Genomic DNA, 26857 nt, shown 5'->3' with positions numbered 1-26857 from the left:
GCAAAAGCCTGGAGTGCTGAGGGAGGGAGTAGGGACCTTGTGCCTTGGGGTTCTCTCCCACCTGAGCTTCCCCTGGCCTCGTCTTCTCTAGCCCTGCCCCAACTCCTTGCCAGCTTATAACTAAGAGAAGCGTCATCTTTTGCCCCATCCCCTTCCCCTCAGCCACAGGTGACAAACTGGTGGCTCAAAACACATTTGGTTTGGCTTACCATACTTGTTAAAAGTTTGAATTAGTTGCTATCATTTTAAAATTAACCAATTTCACTCAAGAATCCAGAATTCTACTTTCTTTTGAAAAATCAGAAGATCTGGCAACACCAGGCCCACACTCCTTCAGGGTGACAACCAGCTAGAGCTGGTCTCAGCTGCTCCCTTTCTGTGGGGCTTGCACATTGGTCTCTGCAGTTTTAACCCTCCTGATGGCCCTTGCCACCCACATCAGTGGCCTGGCAGTCCAGGAGAAGGAACACAAAGGAAGGTAGGGCAGGGCAAACAGGAAGGCAGAGTGGAGAGTCTCAGTTGGAAACCATGTCCCAGCCTCTCTCCATCACTGTTTACTGCTGGCAGCGTCCCAGGTACCCTGCGTGTGTCCTCTCCTGGCTCAAGCTTGCCTCTGGGGGCCGGGCTGCTGCAAACACGTGGCTTGCTGTCCACTGCTTCAGGCCACTCCACGTCCTATTGGAGCTGGGCCCAGGGCCTGAGGCTTTGTCCTGGGCTTGAGTAGCAGTATGGCCTGTAGGCACAGGCTTCCTTGCTGTCCAGCCAACTCAGCTGAATGTGCACCAGGGGGTGGCAGCCTTGTCACAGTCCAACATGATGTTGAGAACAGTGCAGGGGGCCCCGCCCACAGACAGGGCTGTACGGGAATCCACGCGGTACTTCACGGTGCTCAGGCCTCCCTCCCGGTCCACCCTGAACTGCTCCTGAGAAGGAAAGGGGGAGAGCATGTACTCAGGGCTTTGTGGGTGCCAGCTGTCCACTGATCCCCCACGACCTTGTCATCAGAGGTCCTGTGATCCCCACAGAAGAGAGGGAAAAGGGAAGCTCAGAGATGGGAAGTCTCTCGCCCATGGCTACACATCCTCGTCAGCAGGGGTTTTCCAGTTGAACTAATCTGGCTCCTAGAGAAGAGGCTATTGAGGGATGGGGACTCCTGTATGCCAGGTCTGCCTAGGATTCTGGCACCTTCAGCTGAGTCCCATCCCCACTCCCCCCCACACACACAGCCTGCGTGGACCCTGAGGTCTCTGCTGACCCACAGAGCCCAGGGGCCATGGCAGCCACCAGAGGAGGGCATGGTGCCCAAGCAGAATGCCAACGACTGACCTGGGCCAAGCAGGGGAGGATGGGGCCACTTGGGCCCAAGGAGAACTTGATGAAATGCTTGAGCCTGGTGGTTCCCCATATACCACCTATCCATCCCCGATCAAGGGACCAGCCAGTACCTGTTTTTGAGCCGCGATGCGCTTCTGGTCCCTCTTCCTCCAGGCTGGGTCATGCAGGTGGCGAAATGTCTTATACCCAGTTGTGATTCCCGAGGGGCGGAAAAGCTAAAGAGACCAAAGGAAGTTGGATCAGGCTGCCTCTCCTGGAGCCCTGGCCCTCACCACTAGTCCTCTGGGGTCCCACTGCCTGCCACAGCCCGCAGGCAGGGGCCTGCATTCCCATTCTTCAGGAGAGGTGTGCTAGTCGGGGGCAGGGCTGGGGTCAGAACCAGGGGTGCCATCTCCCAGCCCCAGGAACTTCAGCTGAGGGCAGAGAGGAACCTCAGGGCAGCCATGATGGCTGAAGAGGTGGGGCGGCGGGGGAGCATTACCTGGAGCCCGGCTCCTTTGATGCGCCGGTAGAACTCGTCGTCCTCACGGCCCCAGCCCCAGAAGCGGTTGGACATCCCGTTGCACTGACACAAAGACAAGCAATGTCACTTGCCCCATCCTCCCAGGGTGCTCTTTGGTCTCCTACCACTTGGGAGTCCCTAGCCCAAGCTGGGCCAGGCCAGGCCCCCTTTCCTCCTCCTCCCCAGCTTCCCACCCCACCACCCACTCCCACCCCCTACCACAGTGACTGATTCAGGGATAGACCTGTGACTCAAGCCAGGCCAATCAAGAGCCAGCATGGGGCAGCTGCGGGTCTCCTGTCTGGGCTGTTGGAAACGGGCAGCTCCATTTTCCACTGGACTTGGGCCTAGACGGATGCAGGTTGCAGCTACAACCACCACCTTGCATCCTGAACGTCTGAAAATAAAGCCAGTCTAGAGAAGGCAGAGCTGAGAGATGGAAGGTGAAATGGTGTCCTGGTGACATCATCTGAGAGGCTGGGCAAGACAGCCCCACCCAGACTTTTCCATTTTGAGAGGCAACGAACCCCAGGGCTTCTGAAGCCAGTTTGCCCAGGGGTTCTGTTGCTGTGGCAGAACCCTCCCTAACTGGCTTGTTTGGTCCTGCTCCTCTCATGCCTCTGGCTGCTCCTGGGCTCCCCAAGCAGGACCCTCCATCTGCTGGGCCCTAGAAATGCTGCTCCTCTTGCCACTGCCCCCATCCAGATGGGTGCTCCCTGGCTCTCAGCAGAGTAGGTGCGCCAGGCCTCACCAGCTGGTAGTGCTGCTTGGAAAGCAGCAGGATGCCACCGACGTAGGTCTTGTAGTGGTAGAGTGGGTGGAGCTCCGGGGAGGCCACGTGGAAGGGCCCGGTCTCTGGGAAGCCATAGTCCAGCTCCTCATTGAGAGGGAGCAGGTCCACGTCGTGCATGGCGATGTAGTCTGTGCTGTTGCTGCTCTCCAGAAAGCCCGCGTTGATGAGTGCTGCCCGGTTGAACCTGTGCAGGGCACCGAGGCTGGGCCAGGGGCAGTGAGCTTGCTCTCCCCCAATCTCTGCATGAGAGCCCATCCTTCACAGCACCCACCCCCAGTACCCATGATGCCCTCCAGCCTGACACCGACTTCATTGTGGGTCTGCCCAGCTGCACATCTGCCCCTCCACTTATCTCACAAATGTTTACTGAGAACCTATTATGTGCCAGAAACTATTCAGAGCACTGGAGATACAGCAGTGAGAAATCAAAGCCCTCAAGGAGCTGACATTCTAATAAGAAGAGACAAAAATAAACAAGTAAGTAAATATGTAACAAGCCAGGGAGTGGTAAGTGCTGAGAAGAATAGTAAAGCAGGGTGACGAGGATAAAGCATGCTGTGGGGTGGGGGTTGTCCTTTTAGAGGAGGTCGTCAGGGAGGGCCTGTGTAACAGGGTGACACGTGAGCAGAACCTGAAGGCCTGAGGGAATGAGCCCTATGGAAATCAGGGGAATAGGGCTCCGAGCAGAGAGAAGAGCAACTCCCAGGGCCCGAGGCAGGAGCAGATAGCAATGTGGTGAAGCAGAGTGAGTGAGAGGTCTCAGGGAATGAGGTCAGAGGGTGACAGGCCCCTGAAGGACTTGCGCTTTGACCCTGGATGAGATGGGGAGCCACTGAAGGGCTTAGAGCAGAGGCATCATGTGCTGTGGCTCAGCGTTTAACAGGATCACTCTAGTTGGGGTGCTGAGAAGAGACTGGAGGGTGAGGGGTGGAAGCAGGGAGAGAGGTTGGGAGGCTGTTACAATAATTTAGGCATGTGATGATGATGCCTTAACTCAGGGAGGTGGCCGTGGAGATGGTGAGAAGAGGGCAGACTCTAGGTGCATTCTGCTGATGGACTAGACGTGTTGTGTGAGGGAAAAGGAGTTGAGGATGACCGGAAGGCTTTCTGGCCTGAGCAGCTGGGAGTGTGGAGTTTCCACTTCCTGGAATGAGGAAGGGGGCAGGAGAAGGTCAGGGACAGGTGGGAAATCAGGAATTCAGTTTTAATCATGTTAAGCTTGAGACGCCTCTTGAGACCACCAAACAGAGGGCTGCACAGGCAGCTGGCTGGGTATATGGGTCTGGAGTTCAGGAGGGAGGTCTGGGCTGGGAATACAGACTTGGGAGTCATCAGGGTAGAAATGAGATTTGATGTCTTGGGACTAGGTGAGATCCCCTGGGGAGCGACTGGAGCCAGAAAAGACGCTGCCCAAGCACTGACCCCCAAGGCTGAGAGATCAGGGGGATGAGGCAGAACCAGCAAACGAGGTGGGGAGAGGTGGCCAGAGAGGAAAGAGAAGCAGAGCACTGTCCCAAAGGTCAAACTGAGGTGTTTTAAGAAGGAAGAAGTAATCCACTTGGCAAATGCTGCCGGGAAGTCAACAGGATGAAGGTTGGGAACTGGGCTTTGGATTATCAAGGTGGGCTCATTGGTGATGTCAACAACAGCTGTTTCAATGTCATGATGAGGGTAAATGTCTGAGTGGAATAGGTTCAAGAGACAGCGAGGGGGGAGAAAGGGAAGGAGTTTTGCTAGAAAGGGGAGCAAAGAAAAGAGGCAATAGATGTGGGCGATAGGGGATCAAGCGGGGTTCTCTTTTTTTCTGTTTAGCTGGGGGCTATTTCAGTATGTTTGTTGATTTGAATACTCCAGGAGGGGGGAAAATTGATCATGCAGGAGAGAAGAGAGCCAATGGCTGGAGTGATGTCCTTGAGTAGAAGAGCAGAAAAGGGACCCAGTGCCTGAGTAGGAGAGCTGGCCCTGGAGGGGCATCCTCGGGAAAGGCGGTGGGAAACTGAGGACACCTGCACAGAAGCTGTGAAAGGAGTCCGGGCGTGGGGACCTGGGTTAGTTCTCTTCCAATTGATTCTGTTTTCTCAAATAGGAAGCAAAGTAATTGGCTGAAGGTGAAGATAGGGAGGAGTGAGGAGAGGAGCGGGTGTGCAAGGCTGCCGTGGAGCGGAGAGGCAGCAGACCAGAGGAATGAGAGCCCTCCTGGGCCAGGGCTCATTGTTAGGGAGATGAACAGTGTCTCCAGCTACATCCAGCTGCCAGGTGCAGGTGTGTAGCAGGCAGAGTCGAGTTTCATCCGGTAGGAATTGTGCCAGGGAGAAAGTGGAAGGGAGTTGAGGTGCATGTGAGGGAGTGACTTCCACCAAGGACCATGGAATCCAAGTTAGATCAGGAGAAAGTAAGGACAAGGAGGATGGAGAACACTGGGAGGATCGTGGACTAAAGGGCCTGGCAGGGTCCAAGAATTGTCGGGTCCACGTCTCCCAGTGGGAGCGAGCTGGAGGGAAAGGAGGCGGGGGTGAAGTGTGAGATGCTTGGATTGTGATCATGGAGGGGAGCAGTTTTTGGTGAGGGCAAGGATTTTAGGTTAATGCCAGAACAAGATAAGCCGTGGCTTTGACCCTCCCTTTCCCTAATTTCCGCAGCCAATCCACCAGCAAGCCCTGTCTGCGCTTCCTCCACATCACTTCTCTCCACCCCTTCTGCCACACTGCCCGAGCCCCCATCAGCTCAGGTGACTGCAATGACTGCCCAACAGGTCTCCCTGCTTCCCCTCTTGTCCTGGTATGGCCCAGACACATACAGCAGCCATAGGGACCTTTGTGAAATGGAAACAAGATCAGGGGCCTCCCCAGCCCCAAACCCTCCCCCCAAATTCCTGTCACACCCAGTGAGAGGGGTCTAGCACCTCCCACCCTCTCACTGCTGCCCTGGCTGGCCTTTCATGGGCCTGGGCCACCTGGTACTGGATTGCTGTCAGGAAAGGGAGCAGGCCCCAAGAGACCAGGGCAGGCCCAGGTGAGTGGGTGCTGGCTCAGGAGGTGGTCCTTACCTGAAATGATCCACCTGGTTGAGCACATAGATGTGGTGCTGGATCTTCTTCCTGCTCAGGAAGCGGTGCATGTGGGGCACAAAGACCAGGAGCTCCTCGAAGCGTTCTCGAAAGGGCACCAGCACTGCCAGGCGGTGGGGGCCCCATGATTCATCTTCTTCCCAGTGCTCAGGGGGTGGCTCTGGTGGGCAGGCCCGGGATGGGCCCGGGGTCTCCTGTCCTTGTCCCCTGGCTGCCCGGGCCACGTCCCCAGAGCAGCTGAGCTGCAGCCAGAGCAGGGAGAGGAAGCCCAGTAAGAGACAGGCAACAAAGAGGTGGAAGACGGAGCATTTCCGGGGGAGGCCGCTGGGGATCAGCCTGGACCTGGGACAAGAACAGGGAGCAGGTCAGAAGGGCAAGGCTGAGCCGAGGTCCTGCGACAGACCCCTTCTCTGGCTTCCCAACAAGTAAGGCGCACGTGGCTGGTCTGCCCCAAGCGCCCGGGAATTAGTGCAGAAGCAACTTTAGTGCTTTTGTTCGTGCTGCCACCATGCATCAGAATTCTGCTTAGAGCCCTAGGCTCAGCCTGAGCCCCCCTACCTCCAGGAGGCCCTCCAAACACTCCCAGGTCTCGGAGCTGCCCCACTTCCTCGATGCTCTCTTACCTTCTGTGCCTGAGTCCCAGCCAGACCAAGAGCTGCTGAAGGGCAGAGACAAGACTCCTTGTCTTTTGCGCTTGCCCCTCCCCAAGACAATGGCTCATGTCCAGAGCTGATGGCAGAAGCCCGCCTTAGAGACCCCACCCACTGCCTTCCACCTGCTCCCCTGCAGGTTCACCCTCATCAGAAAGCTTGGCTTCATCCTGTTTCTCAGACCAGAAAGCTCCCCAAACAGGGGCATGTGCCTGTTTCAGCCCCAGTGAAAAGACCACTCTTTACTCTGAGAAGATTAGGTCTGCCCCCAAACCAATGTGAGGCCCAAACCAACAAAGGCAGTTTACTGAATGCATGTCAAAGCTTCAGTCCAGGGCAGCCCATGTGACAAGGGATGAGAGACAGAGAGGGAAGGAAAGACGAGGGCTGGGAACAGCACCCAGGCTCACTTCAGAAGCTGGAAAAACAGCGGAATATCTTAGACTTTGAGGTAGTGCTGGGAGAGGCTGCCTTTCAGGTTATGAAATACAAAGAAATGGTGGAATTCACTTGGTTTCTTTGCCCCTCTCTCTGGAAGTTCCTGAGGGCAGTGAAGGAGGAACTAAGGAATCCAAGAAAATGGAAGCTTCCTCTATTCTAGAATAATCAGCAAAGCAATCTACTTTATAACCTCTGAGAGTCACCAATTAGCTACAAGGTCATATAGATTCTACCTCCTAAGTGCCCTTTGATCCTTCCTCACCCACTGCCTGTCTTTTGGCCCAAGTCTCATCTGGTCCTTGCCCTGCTCAGACCCATTCAATCTCATGGATGATCCTCCTGTTTATAAGATAATGGCCAAATTCCTTGGCCTGACAGTCAAACCCCTCTGTGACCTGGGCCCATCTCCAGTTGCTCCCTGCTACTCACCCAGCGCTACACATTGGGCAACTCAGAGTTTCTCCACTCACCATATTCCTTCCTGCTCTAGCCCTCACACAGTCCACTGCTTCTGCCTAAAATGCCTTTCCTTATTTTATCTGCCTGGAAGCACCCCACTGATCCTTCAAGGCCAAACGCCAATGTCATGGCTAGCACTGCCACACCCCACCCCCACGTGCACACAAACGGAGATACATACTCCCTCCCTCCTTTGTGTTCCTATGGTATCTGGTACTGCCCTTTTTGAAGCACTTAAGAGTTTTGTAATCACCTGTGTCCGTGCTTGTCTTCTTCACAGGTCATCAGATTCACAGCTGTGGCTCTAGCACAAATCATACAGCAGAGGGCTTGCTAAGTGAGTTAAAGGAAGGGTTCAAGCATTCAGGGCATGCTTGTCACACACTAAAGCCAGACCAACTCCTGCCTCTCTCTAGAGGAACAACTGCCAATCTGGTAGCCAGAAGGCCTGAAGCCAGGCTCAGGCCCCACACACAGCAGAGAGGGAGACTGATAGGACACCCTTGCAGGGCTTCTGACTTACCCCCCCTTGTCCTGTGGTGGGGGTTTCCGCGGGGGAGGAGCAGAGGCCAATACTCCTAGTGGCCTGGGAAGGCTGGAACCTCTACAGATTCTCCCTCTGGGTTCTTTCTTGGGGTAGGGTAGAGACTGGGGAGATGGACATGGGGAAACATCCCACCTTCAGGGGAAGAAGCAGTGACAATTATCCAGGGGTATGGCATGGATTGGGCACTCCATGCACTTTCACGTGCTGTTCCCTCGGTCCAGCTTTCCCTTCCTACCAGGATCACGTCCCCATGGGCACTCTCTTCCTGTGCTGCAAGGGCCCAGTCACTGAACAACTGAATTCAGAGCTGAAATCCCAGTTCCTCAGGACAGTGGACACTGAGAAGTTGCTTCTGGTGCCACCTGCTGGCAAACTCCAGATCTGCAGTCTCAGCTGCTACCAGGCCCAGGCCATCGTTGTTTCTGGGGTGGGGAGGCAGACCAGATGAGGTTTTCTCTCATTCATCAATCTGTGTCCAAGGCTAGTAAGATTCAAACCCAGACAGGCTGTTTCCAGAGCCAGCACTCTTTAATTGCTACCTTATCTGCATCTGTTGCATGGATCTCTGTACCCCTGTGTCAAAAGCATGAAATGATACAAGTTTTGTGGGATCATGGTTGTGTTCCAAAAGTTTATGGAAAGGAATTAGGAAATGGAAATTCTCCTCCATAACCTTCCCCTTCTTCCCTCACACAAAGCTTAGTGATACAGGTTTGAATACTCAGCTGCTCTGGTTACAGCACCTCCAAACTGCAAAAGTAACTGGAAGAAAACTGGCACCTTCTTTATGCCAAGCACAGTGTCAACAGTTTTATATATGTGATCTCCTTTAATCCTCATACAGACCTGCAGAGTAGATATGATCCCTGTTTCAGAGATGGAAAAGCTGAGGAGAAAGATTAAGTATGCTTCTGGTCACATGGCTATTAAAGAGGATTCCTGTCCAGGCCTAAATCCACAGTCCAGGCTTTCTACTATATTTCTGTCTTCTTACTTCAGCACCAAGTCTGAAAAATTCCCAATGATAAAGAGTTGTGCCCACTATATTCCAAAGTCTTTTGGCACCTGGCAAGCTTAACAGAGAAAAGGGAAAGAGGTTTCATTCACTAGGTGTAGATCCACTATCAAGTGTTCTGGGTAAGAAGAGTTTTGGGGGTACATCTCAAGACTGAAGTGTGGGAGTCCTTTCCAATCTAAACGGCCAACTAGCTCTCCCCCACCCCCCATCCCCATTCTGCTCTAGTGGTAATCACTAGCTAAGGTCTGGGTCAACCTCACACCTAACACGTGGGGCAGGCCACATTCAAGTACAGCTGCACCGGAAATGAACTAATGTTACGCTGGGAGTACTTAGTCCCGGCGAGGCAGTGGCCAGCCAGGCAGAGCATAGAGCTTCTGTCTGGTGTATTCTTCTGGGCGATCTGCAGAGAAGGGGGAAGCACGAGGGAGGGAGGGAGGGTAGCTTCTGAGGCTACAGGGATGTGATGGGGGAGGCAGAGATCAGAGAGACAGAAGACAGACCCTCTGAAACCAGGGACAGACAGAAAGACAGAGACCCACTGAGAGGGGTCAACGGAGTCAGAGGCCGGCATGAAAACAGAGGCCAGTGGAAAAACACAGAGACCCATAATGAGAGAGACTCGCATAGAGGACAGAAACTCACAAAGGGAAGTCAACGGAGAAATACAGACCTGCTGAGTGACGGAGACTGGTAGAGACGGAGACCCACATAGAGACAAACAGAGACCCAAATACAGAGAGAGACCCACAAGGAGAACCACAGACCCTCAGAGAGCCCCGCAGAGACGAAGACGCGACGGCCTCGGGCTCCTAGATTCCGCGGGGCGGCCCGGAAAGGATCGGCACCCGGGAGGACGGCGCCCGGGCCGGCCGCCGCCGCTCACCTGCCGTCCTCCCAGGGCAGCTGTGTCGTTTTCCTCCGGGAGGGGAACATCGTCGGGGGAGGCGGCGGCTCATGGGGCTCGAGCTCCCAGCCGGGCCGGCCCGGCCTCCCCGGCCTACGCGGCGCCTCCGCCTCCCGCCCCGCCCAAGCCCGTCCGCCCCGCCCCTCGGTCCACAGGGTCCGCCGCTCCGGCCGCGCCGTCTGCTCCCCGGAGCTGCGGCGTCAAAGGTTCCGCATCCAGAGGAACACGTGAGCGCTCCAAACGCCTGAACTGCTAACTGCTTTCCGGGGGCCGCTGAACATCCCGAGAAATTGAGGCCCCGGAGAGGGCTCAAGTCAGTGGGCTTGGACTGGATTTATAGACTCCAGACTTCCAAACCAGCGCTCTGGGATAATCTGCATCTTCCTCCTCTTCCCAAGGGAAGGCGTCCAAGTAGTCCTGCCGTCAACTCAAGTGCATTCTTTCTCCGCAGCGAGCTTGGAGGGCGGCAGGGCCAAGCTCAGGGCTCAGTCTTGCGTTCAGCCTGACACCTCAAGTGACACCCCAAGTAGTAGTTAGGAGACAGGCACTAAAGGCAGATTGGCTGGATTTGAAACCTGACTCTGCCAGTTCGGCTGTGTTTTGGGGAACAGCCTGCTTCTGTTTCCTCATCTGAGTATATAAATGGTTCCTGATTTATATGGTTGCTGTGAGGATTAAAGGAGAAAATGCAAAAACTTGGTACAGTGATGGGCACAATAGTCAACGCTATATAAACGGCAGCTATCATCCAGGAGAGGAGTACTTTGGTGGAGCTGAGAACTGAAGAAGGGAATAAGATTGACTTCCCATATCTGCCCTGTCACCGTGAGAACTTAGGCCCCAGCTGGGCCAGCTTCCTACCTGGGAAAAGAGAGTGGCAAAGTTATTAGACTTGATCTCCTCTGTTCTTCCAGGCACATTTTAAATTTCCTAATAAATAACATCCATTGAGTTCTTACTATGTGCCAGTCATTTTTCTAAATTCTTTACTACTGTTATCTCAATCTGTCCTTATGAGTATTGTACTTATTATGCCCACTTTAAAGATGAGGGAACTGAAGCACAGAGAAGTAATTCAGAATGTAAGCCCAGGTAGTTTGGTTGCACAATCTATGGTCTCAACCACTCTGCTTCTGAGAGGACTTCACTATAGTAGGTAGGAAATTAATCATTCCCAGGAGCCCCCTTTCACCCAGCATACAACCCACCAGTCCCCTTACTTCTAAGCTCTCCCAGGGCAGTGTACCTTATACCAGAACCTCGAAAAATCCAGCCTAGATTTGGCTGATGACAAAGTCAAGGCTGACCCCTGCAGAGACAGTCAGGTAAGGCCAAAGATGGAAACTGGGAGATGGGCCCGACCTGGAAAGCACAAGCCCATCTTAAGGGGATAGCTCCCATTCAGTCCAGCTAATTGTTGTCGCATCAGGATGAAGCCCCACTAGTATCAGATCTAAGTCAGGTTTCATGTAAAAATCCAAATTAACTTATTTTAAACTGTGACATCCACAATCATGTTGATAATTAGTACGTTTAATATGATGGGATGAGAATGGCACTTCCCTTTTGTGGTCTTTCAAAAACCCAGGACCCCAGTCTAATCATGAGAAAAACATCAGACCAATTGCAATTGAGGGAAATCTACAAAATGCCTGACCAGTATCCCTGAAAACTGTCAAGGTAATAAAGGAGGAAAGTCTGAGAAACTGTCACAGCCAAGAGGAGCCCAAGGAGACAACTAAATGTAACAATGGTATCTTCTAGATGGGCTCCTGGAACAAAAAAGACACTATGTAACAACTAAGGAAATCTGCATAAAGCATGGACTATCACTATTGATTCATTCATTTTAACATTAACAAATATACCATACTACTGCATGATGTAAACTATCTTCACAATTTTTCCGCAATTCTAAAGCTGTTCTTAAAAGTTTTTTTTTTTTTCCCTAAATGTGGAGGTCTAAGTGGCTATATGAGCTCTGACTACATTCTCCTGACAGTTCAAGTAGTCCCCAAACTTGCCTCCCCACCCCATCTCCTTCTCACACACTGTTGGATTAACCTTCCTCAGTTTATATTCAGGGTGTTCTAATACTCAAAACTTTGTTGAACGCTGGGTTATATCCAAATCTCTTACCTGGCGTTCAAGGCTCTTCTAACTCTAACCAACTTTTCTTTCCAGCTTTCTTACAACCCCGCCCCCTCAACTCCAGCTGAAACAATGCCCATCTATCTGCATACCAGCTGTTTGCCTGTTTTCCTCAACCACCCCTGTCCTGCCTTCTTTCATCAGAATCCTTCCTCTCCTTCAAGGTCACTGCTGAGATCCCATGCTATTGGTTAAGTCCATCAGTATCCCCCTCCTGCCCCCAACTCAGGGATTCCTGTCCTTTCCATACCTGCAGCATTCCTCTGTTCAATGTGCAGTACCTTCACTAACTAGGCACTTCCTTGAAGCACCACAACAATTCTGTCCACCTACTTTTCACTTGTTAGATGGTCTTGGGCAAAACCACCACCCACTGTCACTGGAGGGTATGGAGAGGATGAAAAGTATGAAGTTCACAGGTGGGTACACAGAATGTGAAGTGCTTTGCCCATTGGAAAAACTGACACTCCCTCAAGCACATTGCAGTGCTATGCCCACTGACAGTAGAGTAACTTTACACTGGACAAGAAGTTAATTTTTTTTATTGGGAAACCAATGTAACAAACCTAAACTTATTGAAAATGAAATCAGTAACTAAGACTCTGACCCATCCCCAACCAGCACCAAGGCCTCTATTTGGCCTAACCCCAGTTTCTCTAGTCCCCAAAAGAACCACCACGTGAAGAACCTGGGGTCCACCTCAGGCCACCTTCCCACAACTCCCTCTACCCCACCCTCAATGGACACACACACCCCGGATCAGCAGGCTGGGTCTAGGCCCAAGGAGGGAATAGTGAGGTTTCCTGGGTGGCAGGGAATCACGCCCCAACTTGGTCAAAATTCCAAGTTAGGAAAGGAAGACAGAAGGAAGACTTGGCTTGCCCACCCACTCCCCTCCCCCCAGTCATCCCAGACAATAGGCTCACATCCCTGATCAGTAACACTGTGATTCTGAGGTGTCAGTAGGGCTCTCAGTGGCTTCAGATTACAGCAAAGGGCCCAGGGGAGGGGGCAGGCATTTACCCTACCACCTGCTCAGTATTAGCCAGCCAAGCTGCTACCCTCAGCTTGTGCTGTGGCCCCTCTCCCCTGCAGACACCCATGGCTGGGGACCAGGCCTCCTGCCGGAGAGAAGTCAGTCCAGGAGGCCCTTGCTTCCCCAGCCAGGGAGGAAGGATGGCCTGGGAAGCCTGGGACGGCTACACCAGCTTCTTGGCTTCAAAGAAGCTCTTGAGGTGTCGCATCTGCCAGACGCCGATGGCTACGAGAATGAGGGTCTGCAGGATAGACCACCACAGCACCCTCTGGTTGGTGCTCTCGCTGGTCTGCCGGAAGCGTTCCTCTCGCCACTGTGGGAGGGGAGAAAGGAAGACGAGCCTGAGTTGGCTGGGCCCCACCTGGGGCCACTAGAACTGCTGGGTTCCCTCCCCAGAGGATGTCCCAGGGCCAACTAACTTTGCCCAGGTTCCAGTCAAGTGCCCAAAAAAAGCCACCCCACCTGGGAACTGTCTTCACCCTCACCAGCCAGATGACCTCAGGCAACCCACTCATTTCTCCTAGGTCTATTTGCTCATCTGTAAGGTACAGCCTTACCTGGTCCTACCCTGATGCCTGTGGGAGTGGTAAAGTGGCTGTGGTATCACCCTATCAGACAGAGCTGTCCTGGAACGCTCAGAAGTGGACTTGCTCTGAGCCCTCTGCCTGGGTCTCCCAAACTGCTCCTTGAATATTGTGTGCACAGGTTGCAAATTGGTGGTCCAGGGGCTGGATGGAGCCCACACACGTTTTTGTTGGCTCACACAGTGGTTTGACAACATTTAAAACCCAGAATTTTTTACATAAAAAACCGGGACCTCTAAGTGCCTCTTAAAACCCTGGGCTAGCAATTCTGCAATGCTGCCCTCAGCTGACCACAGTAGCTGTTTCCATTTAGATAGGTCACTATTCTACCCATCATTATGGTCACAGATCCATTCATAGTACCTGCCTGCCTCCTGGACACAGGAGAGATTAAAACCCTTGATCCTGGGAGCACTGAGAACCATGGAAATAACACCCAAGGTGTTGGTATCAATTCCTGCTCTGTCATTTTGTGTGTCTCCCAATAAGATAATGACGGCCCCTTAAGAGACTGCCTCCTCAATTAAAAGTAGTTAGTAATACCCATCCCACCTTTTAGACTTGCAATGCAGCACAGACATGTAAATCCCTTGGGTTCATAATAAATCTGACATGTGACTCCTGGCTAAGTCAGTGTGCAGCTTCTGGGAGGAAGGTCACTGCTCCTGGCTCAGCCACTCACCCGCTGGTAGTTCTGCTCTTTCTGGATCTGCTCTACTTGCTCCACCAGCTGTCGCACTCGTAGCTGCAACTCACTCAACTTGTCTTTCGCAGCAATTTCTGCATAGTCGTTGGCATGTTCACCTACCTGGATGTCCAGATGAACTCTCTGGAGACAGACAGACAAGGAAGATAGGAGAATCAGGTAGCCCTGCTCTGTCTTCCTGCCAGGGCCTAACAGCTGGTCCTCCCACCTTTCTTCATTTGTTCATTTAGCCAACACTGACTAAGGCCTCCTTAGTGTCTGGCCCTATGGGGCTCTAGGCCCAAGGGCAAGAATAAACCTTGGCTGATATTCTAACCAAAGCATATACAAAGAGCTCCGTAACCACACCCTGAATGTTCACTGGAAACCCAGCTGTATTGAGACACAAAATCTGACATAGTCATCTCACACCTACAGTAGCACCAGTCCCCAGTCTTGACCAGGGGCTAGAGGCCGAAAGAGTCCAACATGGGTCCACTTACCAGCATGCCTCCAGCAAAAAGGGAGAACTTGGTGGAATTGGAGTGAAGACAGATCTGGTGCTCACCAGGGGTATGGGAGGTAAAGGTGAACCTGCCTTCAGAGCCATACTGCCGGGCCAGGATGACCTGGAGAGAAGGGACTTCAGTGAGTATTATGGTAGGAATAGGGCTGATGGTGCGTAAGGCTCTAAGTACCTCAAAAGTTGACAAGCAGAGCCCTAGGCATCCCACAAAACTAAAAGCTCCAATGCTGCTTAGCAGCAGTTGCCAAAAACTTGCCTTCGAACTATCTGGAGAAGGGGCGAAGAGTCTGACATTAGGTTGGCATGTGACCACTCTTGGAAAGGGCTTTACTTTATTCATAGCTCATGCCCTTTCAACTCTTTTGCTGTCATTCTTTCAAATGAAAGGTGACAGTTGAACGGTTTTGAAGTTTTTTTGTTTGTTTGTTTTAATATCCTTATTTGTCAAATTAAAAGCTGCTCATTCTTTTTGGAAAATATCCTGTTCCGTGAAATCCTAAAGTCTATATGTCATGGCTTTAGAGTCGACAAAACTCTTTGGTTTCTAGCACCACAATTAATCCACTCATCACGTCTATAAGACAGATGAATTTCTATTTCACAGACCAAAGAAATGGCTCAGAGAAGGCAGCTGATTTGGCGGGTTCATGCAGCGGTCAGTAACAAGTTAAGAGAAGCAGCCAGCACTGAAAAAGCCCAAGGTTAGCCCGGAGTGAAAACCCAGGATCTTCCCACAACACCAACTGTTTTTACCAGTCTAGCAGATGCGCAAATTAGGAGGGGAAGTACCGGCGCCTGCTTGGTCTGGCGCTCAAGTTCAGAGCGGAGGGCTCAGCGGGGCTAAGGAGCCGACTCACCTTGTCCTCTGGGTCCTTAACCTCCACGAACATGCCAAGCCCGGGGGTGGCCGGTTGGTATTCCTCTCGCTGCTTGTCATACAACTGCGTCCGGTAGTTTCCTGGAAGCAAGCAGGGAGAGCCCAGTCAGAGGAACGCGAGGTGGCGCTGAGTCCGCTGTCGCCAGGGCACGCCGACGCCGCCTGCTCCCAGCTCTGAGGAGATGACCCTCCCGCAACCCCGCCCCAAGACCGCGGTCTTGTTGAAAACTCTCTCCCTTCCCTCGTACCTATAACCATGGTCTCGTCCGGAATCTCCTCAATAAAGCACTTCTTTTCCGTCTCCCCGATGTGGAAGTAAAGCGCGCCTCCGCGGGCCGCAAACCACAGCAGTAACAAGAGGGCCCGAACGACCCTACCCAACCGGGCTCCGGGGCAGAGCCCAACAACCCGCACGCCCCGCTGTGCAGCCATCTTACCCCACTTGCCCGCGCAGCAGCAGACAGTCCTGCCACGTAGCCCTGCCGCCGCCGCGCAGCCTGCCGGGACAGCGAGTTCCGCCGGGAGGACTACAAGTCCCAGATGCCCCGAGGCCGTGGCGCGGCGGTACCTGATTGGGGCGCCGCTTCTACCTAGGAGCGAATTGGGGACGCAGAATTGAGAAATTCTTTCCGTTGACCCTCGTCGCGGCCCAGTGAATGGTGTTGATTATCAATTTTTTACAGATCATGAAACACGCAGTTTGAGCCGCGAAGCGAATTATGATCAGGGACAGGATTCGAACCTAGGATCCTTGACTTCCCTGGGCATAGCATCTGCCCCTCCGTTTGCTTCTGTTTTTAAAAATAGAATTTTGAAAGAAATGACACAAACAATTCATGAATTTATCTTCGAAAATGTTTCAAATACTGAAGAAGAAGAAAAAACAAGAAACAGCAGCGGTAGCAGCCGCCGCCGCCGCCACGGAACCCCTTTGCCATGTCTTTGTCCCCGAAACGCCGTCCACTTGTCTGTGTGCTTCCAGGCATCCTACCTCCGCCCCTCGTCCCCCCTCCAACTCCCCCCCCCTACTCATCCACGCCAGCTTTGCTGTCAGATACCAGCCTTGATGGCTCGTCTCTGAACCGGGGTTCAGTGCCCCATTGGCAGGCTGGTAAAGGAGTATTGGTGGGGGTCTTGGGGCGGAACTGCGCGTTTTGGAGAGCTCAGGTTGTATCCAAATTTCAGTGTATTTTGGCAGCTCTCCTTCGGAGTTAGCAGTTTATGATTGTGCTACCTCAAGACTTCATAGAAGCTTCCGTTTTCTCTTAATTTTGAGTTCTCTTTGTTGTTTCATTTGTCCCTAGGGAGGGGGGGTTAGTGGGAATGTGTTTAGCTTTCTCCCTCATTAGAAAGTCTTTACCTTATTTTTCTTAACAGTAATAAAATTCCATAAAATGAATGTACCTTATTTTTTTAACCATAACTCTGATGAAAGTGGTTAAGATTTCTATCCCCCTAATTATTTGCTCTTACAAATAACGCCGCAGTAAAATTTCTTGTTCATTTTCTAAAAACCATTGCTGTAGGACATAGTTTTGTTGATAAGAGATCACAAAATTGTCCTCCCAAAAACTGTACCATATTACAACCTCACCAACAGTGTGTTGGAGTGCTTACTTCCTCACACCCTGGTCAAATGTTCTTAACCTTTTAAATATTTGCAATATCAGTGGATGAAAAGTAGTATTTCACTATCCTTTAATTTCTATTTCCTTGAGGACTGAACATTTTTTTATTGGTCATTTGTTTTCTTCTATGAATTGCTGGTTGTGTTCTTCTTTGTGCTATTATAACTACATACTATATTACTGCTGTTGTAACCACCACTCAGAATTAACAAATAATTACAGAATTAATAAATGATAACATTTTATGATACTACTTTCAGGTATTTTTAAAATTAAACATTTTATACTGAGATAATTGTCGTGGTCCAAACGCGGGTTGGAAAAGAATTTCCAGACACAAGGCAGAATGTAAAGAACATAGAATTTATTAGAGGGAAGGGTCACTGCCAGAAGAATGGGCCGACTTCCTAGTAGTCTGGGAGAGTTGAGCCCGAACATGATATTGATCAGTTTTTATAGCCAGAAAACAAAGGAATGGTCCAAGGTGAAAATTTCATTTACTGATTGGTCGAGGCACATATACCTTCCACCTATAGAGTGTGAGTGGGACGGGGCATATGCCTTTCCTTATTTGGGACAGGTCCCATTGCCCAGGTGGGCGTCACCCAGGTGGGCTCAGGAATTTCGTAACCATCGCAACATAGTGGGGAGGGCGATTAAGAGTCCGGTAGGGGGTGTAACCCTGAAACTTTTTCAGGCAAGGTTGTCCTTGAAGCACCATTGTCCTTGGAGCACCACAATAATTATAGATTAACATGAAGCTGTAAGAAATAACTAAAGGAGATCCACAGTGCCCATTATTCAGTTTCCCCCAATGGTACCATCTTGCCCAAGTATAATACAATATCACAACCAGAATATTGACATTGATACAGTTAAGACACAGAACACTTCCATCACCACAAGGATACTTCATGTTGTCCTATTATAGCCACACCCACTTCCCTACTCCCTTACCCCCTCTGTAACCCCAGACAACCACTAATCTGTGTTTTCCATTTCTATAACTTTGTCATTTCAAGAATGTTATATAAACGGAATCATACAGTATGTAACCTTCTGCAATTGGCTTTTTTCACTCAGCATAATTCTCTGGAGATTTATTCATTTTATTGCCTATTCCAACTGTTAGTTTCTTTTTATAGTAAAAAAATAACCATTACACATAATGTATAGAGATATAATTTTGTAACATCAACAATTGAAAGGGGTGAGAACAAATCTGTGAAAGGAGCAGAGTTTTTATGTGTTATTGAAGGTAAACTGATATAAATTCAAATTAGAGTGTTTTGACTTTAGGATGTTAAATGTAATCTCCATGGTAACCACAAAAAAATTAACTAAAGAATATACACAAGGGACTACCCTGGCCGTCCAGTGGTTAAGACTCTGTGCTGCCACTGTAGGGGGCACGGGTTCGATCCCTGGTCGGGTAACTAAGATCCTGCATGCCGTGAGGCATGGCTAAAAATAATAATAATAATAATATACACAAAAGGAAATGAGAAAGGAATTTAAATGTTTCACTACAAAAACGAATGCAAAAGAAATAAATGCAGGAAATTAGGGACAAAAACCTATAAGGGAAATGGAAAAAAATAGCAAAATGACAGAAGTAAGTTCCTCCTTATAAGTAATTATTTTAAATATAATTTATTAAATGTAAATAGATTAAATTCTCCAGTCAAAAGACAAAGATTGGGGCTTCCCTGATGGCGCAGTGGTTGAGGGTCCGCCTGCTGATGCAGGGGACACGGGTTCATGCCCTGGTCCAGGAAGATCCCACATGCCACGGAGCGGCTGGGCCCGTGAGCCATGGCCGTTGAGCCTGCGTGTCCAGAGCCTGTGTGTCCAGAGCCTGTGCTCCGCAACAGGAGAGGCCACAACAGTGAGAGGCCCGCATATTGCAAAAAACCCCAAAAAAGACAAAGATTGGCAAATTGGGTAAAACCCACAATCCAACTATATGCAATCTGCGAGAGACTCATTTTACTTTATTTTATTTTACTTTTTTATTTTATTGGAAACATATTATATTTTGGAAGAACTCACTGCTTAAGGTGACAGAATTCCACAATCAAATTACATGAAAATATACATCGCAATTTCTTGGTACAATAGGTGAGAAAAATCTGCAGTATAGAAGAATAGAGGCAAAGAAATACGAAGGGCTAAGGAGAAGGCTATGAGGGTAAACAGCATTTTTAATAGCAAACCCAGAAGTTAAGTAGAAAGCCTGTAGTTGTGCATGCTTTATTCATCCAAACTTCACATTAGGTAACTGAAGGACAAAAATAAAACCAAATTTTGTATTGTTTGGGGTAAATTTCAATAATTTTAATCTGAATTGAATTCAGAACCAACTCTTTTTAGTTCTTGGGGATCATGACTGAATTCAAGAGCTCTCAACAATGAAAAAATGTTATTGCTACATCCAATCCAAGAGATGAGCGCAAGTATAATACAAAAGAAACAAAGCACCTAGTGATGACCATTCCTCTGAAGTCATCATTAAAAATCAAGTAGTTGCTTATTGAGTATTTTGGTATTTGAACTAAATGATTTGAAAACTTCCTGGCAGACAGAAGAGATAAAAGCAAAGGGGAGGGGACTTCTCTGGTGGCGCAGTGGTTAAGAATCCACCTGCTAATGCAGGGGACACGGGTTCAATTCCTGGTCCAGGAAGATCCCACATATCACAGAGCAACGGAGCCCCTGCACCACAACTACTGAGCCTGCGCTCTAGAGCCTGTGAGTCACAACTACTGAGCCCGCATGCCACAACTACTGAGCCCATGTGCCGCAACTATTGAAGCCCTCACACCTAGAGCCTGTGCTCTGCAACAAGAGAAGACAGCACAATGAGAAGCCCACACACCACAACGAAGAGTAGCCCCACTCACCACAACTAGACAAAGCCCATGCACAGCAATGAAGACTCAATGCAGGCAAAAACTAAATTAATTAATTAATAATAAATTCCATTTACAATAGTATTAAAAAAAAAGCCTTAGGAATAAACTTAACCGAGGAGGTGAAAGACTTGTACTATGAAAACTGCAAAAAATTTCTGAAAGAAATTGTAGAAGACACAAATAAATAGAAAGACATCCTATGTTCATGGATTGGAAGAATAAATATTTTTATGATGTTGTTACTACCCAAAGCAAGCTACAGATTTAATGCAATCCCTATCAAAATCCCAATGATTTATTTTTGCACAAATAGAGAAACCCATCCTAAAATTCATATGGAATATCAAGGGACCCAAAATAGGCAAAACAACCTTGAAAAAGAAGAATCAAGTTCTTGATTTCAAAACTTACTACAAAGCTACAGTAATCAAAACAGTGTGGTACTGGCATAAGGTACAGACATGTAGGTCAATGGAACCAAATAGAGAGTGCAGAAATAAACCCTCACATATATGGTCAAATGATTTTCAACAAGGGTGCCAAGACCATTCAGTCTTCAAAAAATGGTGGGAAAATTGGTTATCCACATACAAAAGAATGAAGTTTAACCCTTGCCACCATATACAAAATTAGTTCAAAATGGACTCATGACCTAAATATAAGGCCTAAAACTATAAAACCCTTAGAAGAAAACATAGGGCAAAAACTTCATGACATTGGATTTGGCAATGGTGTTTTGGATATGACACCTAAGGCACAAGAAACAAAAGAAAAAATAGACAAATTGGACTTTATGAATAAATTTTTTAAATGTGCATCAAAGGAAACGATCAGCAAAGTAAAAAGGCAACCCACGGAATGGGAGAAAATATTTGCAAATGATATATTAGACAAGGGATTAATATCTAGAAAATATAGAGAACCCCTAAAACTTAACAACAACAAAAAAACAAACAACTCAATTCGAAAATAGTAAAGGACTTGAATAGACATTTCTCCAAAAAGATATACAAACAGTCAATAAGCATATGAAAAGATTCTCAACATAACTAATTAACAAGGAAATGCAAATCAAAACTACAGTGAGATAGTACCTCACATCCATTAGGATGACTAGTACCAAAAAGCAGAAAACAAATGTTGAAAGGATGTAGAGAAATTGGAACCCTTGTGCACTGCTGATGGGAATGTAAAATGGTACAGCTGTTGTGGAGAACAGTATGGTGGTTACTCAAAAAACTAAAAACCAGAACTACCATATGATCCAGCAATTCCACTTCTGGGTATATACTCAAAAGAATTGAAAGCAGGGTCTTAAAAAGATATTTTTTTACACTCATATTCATAACAGCAATAGCTTTAATGCGGAAATTCAAGTATCCATTGACAGATGGATGGATAAGCAAAATGTGGTATATATATACAATGAAATAATCAGCCTTTAAGAGGAAGGAAATTCTGACATATGCTACAACATGGACAGACCTTGAGGATGTTATGCTAAGTGAAATGAACCAATCACAAAGACAAATACTGTATTATGTCATTAACATAAGATTCTTAGAGTAGTCAAATTCATAGAGACAGAAAGTAGAATGGAAACCCTGAAGGGTTATGGGGGGCAGGGAGTGGAAAGCTGTTATTTAATGGGTATAGGGTTTCAGTTTTGCAAGATGAAAAGAGTTCTGGAGATAGTGATTATAGTTTCATAACAATATGAATGTACTTAAACACTACTAAACTGTACACCTTGAAATGGGTGAGACTAACTTTTATGTTATGTGTATTTTACCATACTATATTGGGGGAAAAAAGGGGGGCTTCCACTGTCCCTGTCCTCACAGTGAGCCACAGCCACCCCCGGCCTCTGCAGGAGACCCTCCAACACTAGCAGAAGAAATAAATCTTGGATTTTAAAAATCAATGCTGAGCAGAAGCAAGAAGAACTACAATTCTGCAGCCTGTGGAACAAAAACCACATTCACAGAAAGATAGACAAGATGAAAAGGCTATGTACCAAATGAAGGAACAAGATAAAACCTGAGTAAAACAACTAAATGAAGTGGAGATAGGCAACCTTCCAGAAAAAGAATTCAGAATAATGATAGTGAAGATGATCCAGGGCCTCGGAAAAAGAATGGAGGCAAAGATCGAGTAGACACAAGAAATGTTTAAAAAAGACCAAGAAGGGCTTCCCTGGTGGCGCAGTGGTTGAGAGTCCACCTGCCAATGCAGAGGACACAGGTTCGTGCCCCGGTCCGGGAAGATCCCACATGCCGTGGAGTGGCTGGGCCCGTGAGCCATGGCCGCTGAGCCTGCGCGTCCGGAGCCTGTGCTCCGCGACGGGAGAGGCCCGTGTACCGCAAAAAACAAAAACAAAAACAACAACAAAAAAAACTACAATGAGGTATCACCTCACACCAGTTAGAATGGGCATCATCAGAAAATCTACAAACAACAAATGCTGGAGAGGGTGTGGAGAAAAGGGAACCCTCTCTCACTGTTGGAGGGAATGTAAATTGATACAGCCACTATGGAGAACAGTATGGAGGTTCCTTAAAAAACTAAAAATAGAATTACCATATGATCCAGCAATCCCACTACTGGGCATATACCCAGAGAAAACCATAATTCAAAAAGACACATGCACCCCAATGTTCATTGCAGCACTATTTACAATAGCCAAGTCATGGAAGCAGCCTAAATGCCCATCGACAGATGTATGGGTAAAGAAGATGTGGTACATATATAAAATAGAATATTACTCAGCCATAAAAAGGAACAAAATTGGGTCATTTGTTGAGACGTGGATGGATCTAGAGACTGTCATACAGAGTGAAGTAAGTCAGAAAGAGAAAAAAAATATCATATATTAATGCATACATGTGGAACCTAGAAAAATGGTACAGATGAACCGGTTTGCAGGGCAGAAACTGAGACACAGATGTAGAGAACAAACATATGGACACCAAGGGGGCAAAGCAGCGGGGGCGTTGGTGTGGTGGTGTGATGAATTGGGCGATTGGGATTGACACGTATACACTGATGTGTATAAAATTGATGACTAATAAGAACCTGCTGTATAAAAAAATAAACAAAATAAAATTCAATTTTTTTTCCTAACTTTGATACACAATGTAGGTTGTCTCTCTTCTGGAATGTTCTTTTCCCAGATCCTGACGTGATGAATTCTTCCTGATGTTCAAAGCTCAGCTTAAATGCCATCTCAGAGAGGCTTTCCCAACCCAGAGACCCCCCCATGCCAGTCAGTCTCAGTCACAACATTCTGTTTTATTTTTACTAAAGCAAGTATTTCCCCCTGATATTTTCTTATTTTATTCATGTACTTGTTCATCAGTTATCTTCCCCCACTCTAGCGGTAAAATATAAGTCCATGGGTACAGAGTTTGTCTTCTTAGTGCTGTGTATCCTGCTATGAAACAATGTCTAGTACCTAATAGATGATCAATAAGTATTTATTACATGAATGTATGAAAAGTATTCTCATTTCATTATTTTAAAAATAGCATAATGTCATGTTATATGTCAATTATACCCCAATTTGACTTTTAGTTAAAAATAATAAATTTTTTTAAAAAGGGAAGGAAAAAGTAACCATTAAGTAGTAGCCATCCTATGATGCTCCACAGTTTAGCCACTGACGAACATTTGGGTTGTTTCCAGCTTACTTCTATTTCCATTACAAATAAAGACGCAATAAACATTTATGTACAGTTTTTTTTTCTAACTTTATTTATTTGTTTATATTTTATTTTTGGCTGTGTTGGGACTTCGTTGCTGCGGGCGGGTTTCTCTAGTTGGGCGAGCGGGGGCTACTGTTTGTTGCGGTGAGTGGGCTACTCAGTGCAGCGGCTTCTCTTGTTGCAGAGCACAGGCTCTAGGCCACAAGGGCTTCAGTAGTTGCAGCACATGGCCTCATTAGTTGTGGCTCGTGGGCTCCAGAACGCAGGCTCAGTAGTTGTGGCGCACTGGCTTAGTTGCTCCACGGCATGTGGGATCTTCCCGGACCAGGGTTCGAACCCGTGTCCCCTGCATTGGCAGGCGGATTCTTAACCATGGCACCACCACGGAAATCTGATGTACAGGTTTTTGTATGAACATAAGTCTTCATTTCTCTGGAACAAATGCCTAGGTGAGGAATTGCTGGGTTTTATGGTAGTTGAATGCTAAGTTTTTAAAGAAACTGATAAACTCTTTTCCAGAGTGACTACTATTTTACATTCCCACCAGCAATGTATAAGTGATCCAGTTTTTCCACATTGTCACCGACATTTGTTGTTGTCACTATTTTTTACTTTAGCCATTCTGATATGTTTGTAATGATACTTAGATAAGGATAGAGTAGGATAATTAAATAGTTTAGAAATTCCACTGGGGGATTAAAGACAGAAAAGGAATTTTAAGGGTGTTTGGGAGACTGTTGTAAGCTAATGAGCACTCAAGAAAAGAATCAAGTAACCCAGTAATAATCTACTCTACCTTGAAGGAAGACCAGGTGCATTCAAGCCCCAGACCCACTCAAGCCACAAATACTCATAGTTAGAATACAAGACAATAGTTATGGAGTCTGAATCTTGTTCAATAGTTATGGAGTCTGAATCTTGTTACATGAAGTCAGGGAGTTAATGGTCCTTGAAGAGTAGCATTTCTGCACATAGCTACTACAGCAATATAGGTGAGAGGTGAAAAACTAGGGGAAAGGGAACGTTATGCCGAGACCTGAGATGAATTACCATATTTTAGTATGTCACCACCCTTTTGCTAATATACATAAGATTTAAATAGCACCATGACAGTCCCAGTTAGACGATAGAGGGTTAAAGGAAGAACTCATAATGTAAGCCTTGACGTCTACCCAAAAATGAGGAAGAAGGTGGTCTTCTCCCCTCCCCACTTTTCCTTTCATTATAAAAATGTAGCCCTCTTTGTTCTCAGGGCTGCGTTCCCTTGCCTGCCAGCTTGTAGCTCTCACAAGCATCCTATGCTAATAAACTCACCCTTTGCCTGTTTCTTTGCCTCCTGCTGAATTCTTTCTGTGCCGAGACAAAACAACCTGAGCTTCAATAAGTCCTGAGACTAGATGTGTGGTTTCATTTAAAAGACAGTGGGTTTGAGTCCCCTCCTAAGTCAGTGATTGTGGATTCAAGTCCCAATCTGAGGTGCAGCTGGGTTTGAGTCTCATCTTCATTGTGGTTTTAATTTGCATTTCTCTAATGGCTGATGTTGAAAACCTTTCCATGGATTCATTTGCATCTTTATATCCTCTTTAATTAGATGTCTCTTCATGTCTTTTGCCCATTTTCTATTTGAATTTTTACTTTTGTTTGTTTGTTTTTTGCGGTACGCGGGCCTCTCTGTTGTGGCCTCTCCCGTTGCGGAGCACAGGCTCCGGACGCGCAGGCTCAGTGGCCATGGCTCACGGGCCCAGCCACTCCGCGGCATGTGGGATCCTCCCCGAACGGGGCACGAACCCGTGTCCCCTGAATCAGCAGGCGGACTCTCAACCACTGCGCCACCAGGGAAGCCCTGAATTTTTACTTTCGAGTGATGGAAGTTCTTTATAGTAGACCTTTGTCAACCATGTGGTTTGCAAATATTTTCTGCCAGTTTGTAGCTTGTCTTTTCATTCTGTTAACAAGGTTTTTTACAGAGCAAAATTTCAAAATTTTGATGAAGTTCAAGTTATCAGTTTTTTCTTTTATGAGTTTGGTGTCAAGTCTAAGAACTCTTTACCCCTAACACTAGACCCCAAAGATTTTCTCCTATTCTTTTTTTCTAAAAAGTCTATGGTTTTATATTTAAATCTGTGGTCTATTTTAAGTTAATTTTTAAAATAAATTTATTTATTTATTTGTTTTTATTTTTGGCTGTGTTGGGTCTTTGTTGCTTTACGCGGGCTTTCTCTAGTTGTAGCGAGCACGTTGCGGTGCGCGGGCTTCTCATTGTGGTGGTTTCTCTTGTTGCAGAGCATGGGCTCTAGGTGCGTGGGTTTCAGTAGTTGTAGCTCTTGGGTTCTAGAGCACAGGCTCAGCATTTGTAGCACATGGGCTCAGTTGCTCTGCTGCATGTGGGATCTTTCTGGGCCAGGGATCGAACCCATGTCCCTTGCATTGGCAGGCAGATTCTTAACCACTGCGCCAACAGAGAAGTCCTATTTTAAGTTAATTTTTCTGTAAGGTGTGAGACAGGTCAAGGCTTTTTTCTTTTCTTTTCTTTTCTTTTCTTTCTTTTTCTTTTTTGTCTATGGGTGGCAAATTGCTGTAGCATCACTTGTTGAACAGGCTATCTTCAAGAGAATGAGAAGTCAAGCCACATATTGGGAGAAAATCTTTGCCAAAGACATCTGAGAAAGGGCTGTTATCCAAAATAAACACAAAAGTCTTGAAATCCAACAATAAGAAAATGAACCACCCAATTTAAAAATGGGCAAAAGTCCTGGACAGACACCTTGACAAAGAAGATATACAGATGACAAATAAACGCATGAAAACACACTCATTGTCATAAGTCATTAGGGAATTTCAAATTAAAACAACGAAATACCACCACACACCTATTAGAATGGCCAAAATCTAGAACTCCGACAACACCAAATGCAGATGAGGATGTTGTGCAACAGGAACTCTCATTCACTGCTGATAGGAATGCAAAGTGGTACAGCCACTTTGGAATACAGCTTGGCAGTGCCTTACAAAACGAAACATACTCTTACCAT

At 47.7% G+C, this 26857-nt stretch overlaps 2 protein-coding genes across 6 annotated transcripts; both read right to left on the bottom strand.

The window, feature by feature from the left end:
- Nucleotides 1–259: 259 nt before the first annotated feature.
- B4GALT7 (beta-1,4-galactosyltransferase 7) lies at nucleotides 260–9826 on the bottom strand. Of its 5 annotated transcripts, none has more exons than XM_029218298.1 (7): nucleotides 7771–9687; nucleotides 7501–7580; nucleotides 5677–6039; nucleotides 2589–2832; nucleotides 1817–1900; nucleotides 1446–1550; nucleotides 286–923 (listed from the first exon to the last, which is right to left on the bottom strand). In XM_029218298.1, exons 2-7 carry the CDS (start codon nucleotides 7563–7565, stop codon nucleotides 768–770), a joined length of 1017 nt encoding a protein of 338 aa, XP_029074131.1. In that variant the 5' UTR covers nucleotides 7566–7580; nucleotides 7771–9687; the 3' UTR covers nucleotides 286–767. The 5 variants fall into 5 exon arrangements, with proteins under 5 accessions (XP_029074135.1, XP_029074134.1, XP_029074131.1 ...); XM_029218297.1 differs by having other exon boundaries at nucleotides 7501–7926; nucleotides 8030–9687; XM_029218302.1 differs by lacking the exons at nucleotides 7501–7580; nucleotides 7771–9687 and adding an exon at nucleotides 9699–9826 and having other exon boundaries at nucleotides 260–923; nucleotides 2589–2814.
- Nucleotides 9827–12398: 2572 nt separating this feature from the next.
- LOC114891472 (transmembrane emp24 domain-containing protein 9) lies at nucleotides 12399–16023 on the bottom strand. Its single transcript, XM_029215579.1, has 5 exons — nucleotides 15827–16023; nucleotides 15559–15659; nucleotides 14679–14804; nucleotides 14173–14319; nucleotides 12399–13219 (listed from the first exon to the last, which is right to left on the bottom strand). Exons 1-5 carry the CDS (start codon nucleotides 16008–16010, stop codon nucleotides 13070–13072), a joined length of 708 nt encoding a protein of 235 aa, XP_029071412.1. The 5' UTR covers nucleotides 16011–16023; the 3' UTR covers nucleotides 12399–13069.
- Nucleotides 16024–26857: the final 10834 nt, after the last annotated feature.

Source organism: Monodon monoceros, unplaced genomic scaffold (assembly GCF_005190385.1).
Source record: "Monodon monoceros isolate NGI ecotype Baffin Bay Population unplaced genomic scaffold, NGI_Narwhal_1 Super_Scaffold_12, whole genome shotgun sequence".
In the NCBI taxonomy this organism is placed as follows: domain Eukaryota; kingdom Metazoa; phylum Chordata; class Mammalia; order Artiodactyla; family Monodontidae; genus Monodon; species Monodon monoceros.
This window is presented reverse-complemented; position numbering and strand designations above follow the sequence as displayed.

Bases quoted from the DNA above. Each gene is read 5' to 3' on its own strand.
- B4GALT7 (XM_029218298.1), bottom strand. From the start codon at position 7,565: ATGATTTGTGCTAGAGCCACAGCTGTGAATCTGATGACCTGTGAAGAA. The intron at 1,551-1,816 runs GTAATGCTCCCC...TGGTCTCTTTAG, and splicing joins TCAAAGGAGCCGGGCTCCAG to CTTTTCCGCCCCTCGGGAAT. The intron at 924-1,445 runs GTACTGGCTGGT...TTTCCTTCTCAG, and splicing joins GCATCGCGGCTCAAAAACAG to GAGCAGTTCAGGGTGGACCG.
- LOC114891472 (XM_029215579.1), bottom strand. From the start codon at position 16,010: ATGGCTGCACAGCGGGGCGTGCGGGTTGTTGGGCTCTGCCCCGGAGCC. The intron at 14,805-15,558 runs GTGAGTCGGCTC...CCTTCTCTCCAG, and splicing joins TTAAGGACCCAGAGGACAAG to GTCATCCTGGCCCGGCAGTA. The intron at 14,320-14,678 runs GTAAGTGGACCC...GTCTGTCTCCAG, and splicing joins TTTTTGCTGGAGGCATGCTG to AGAGTTCATCTGGACATCCA.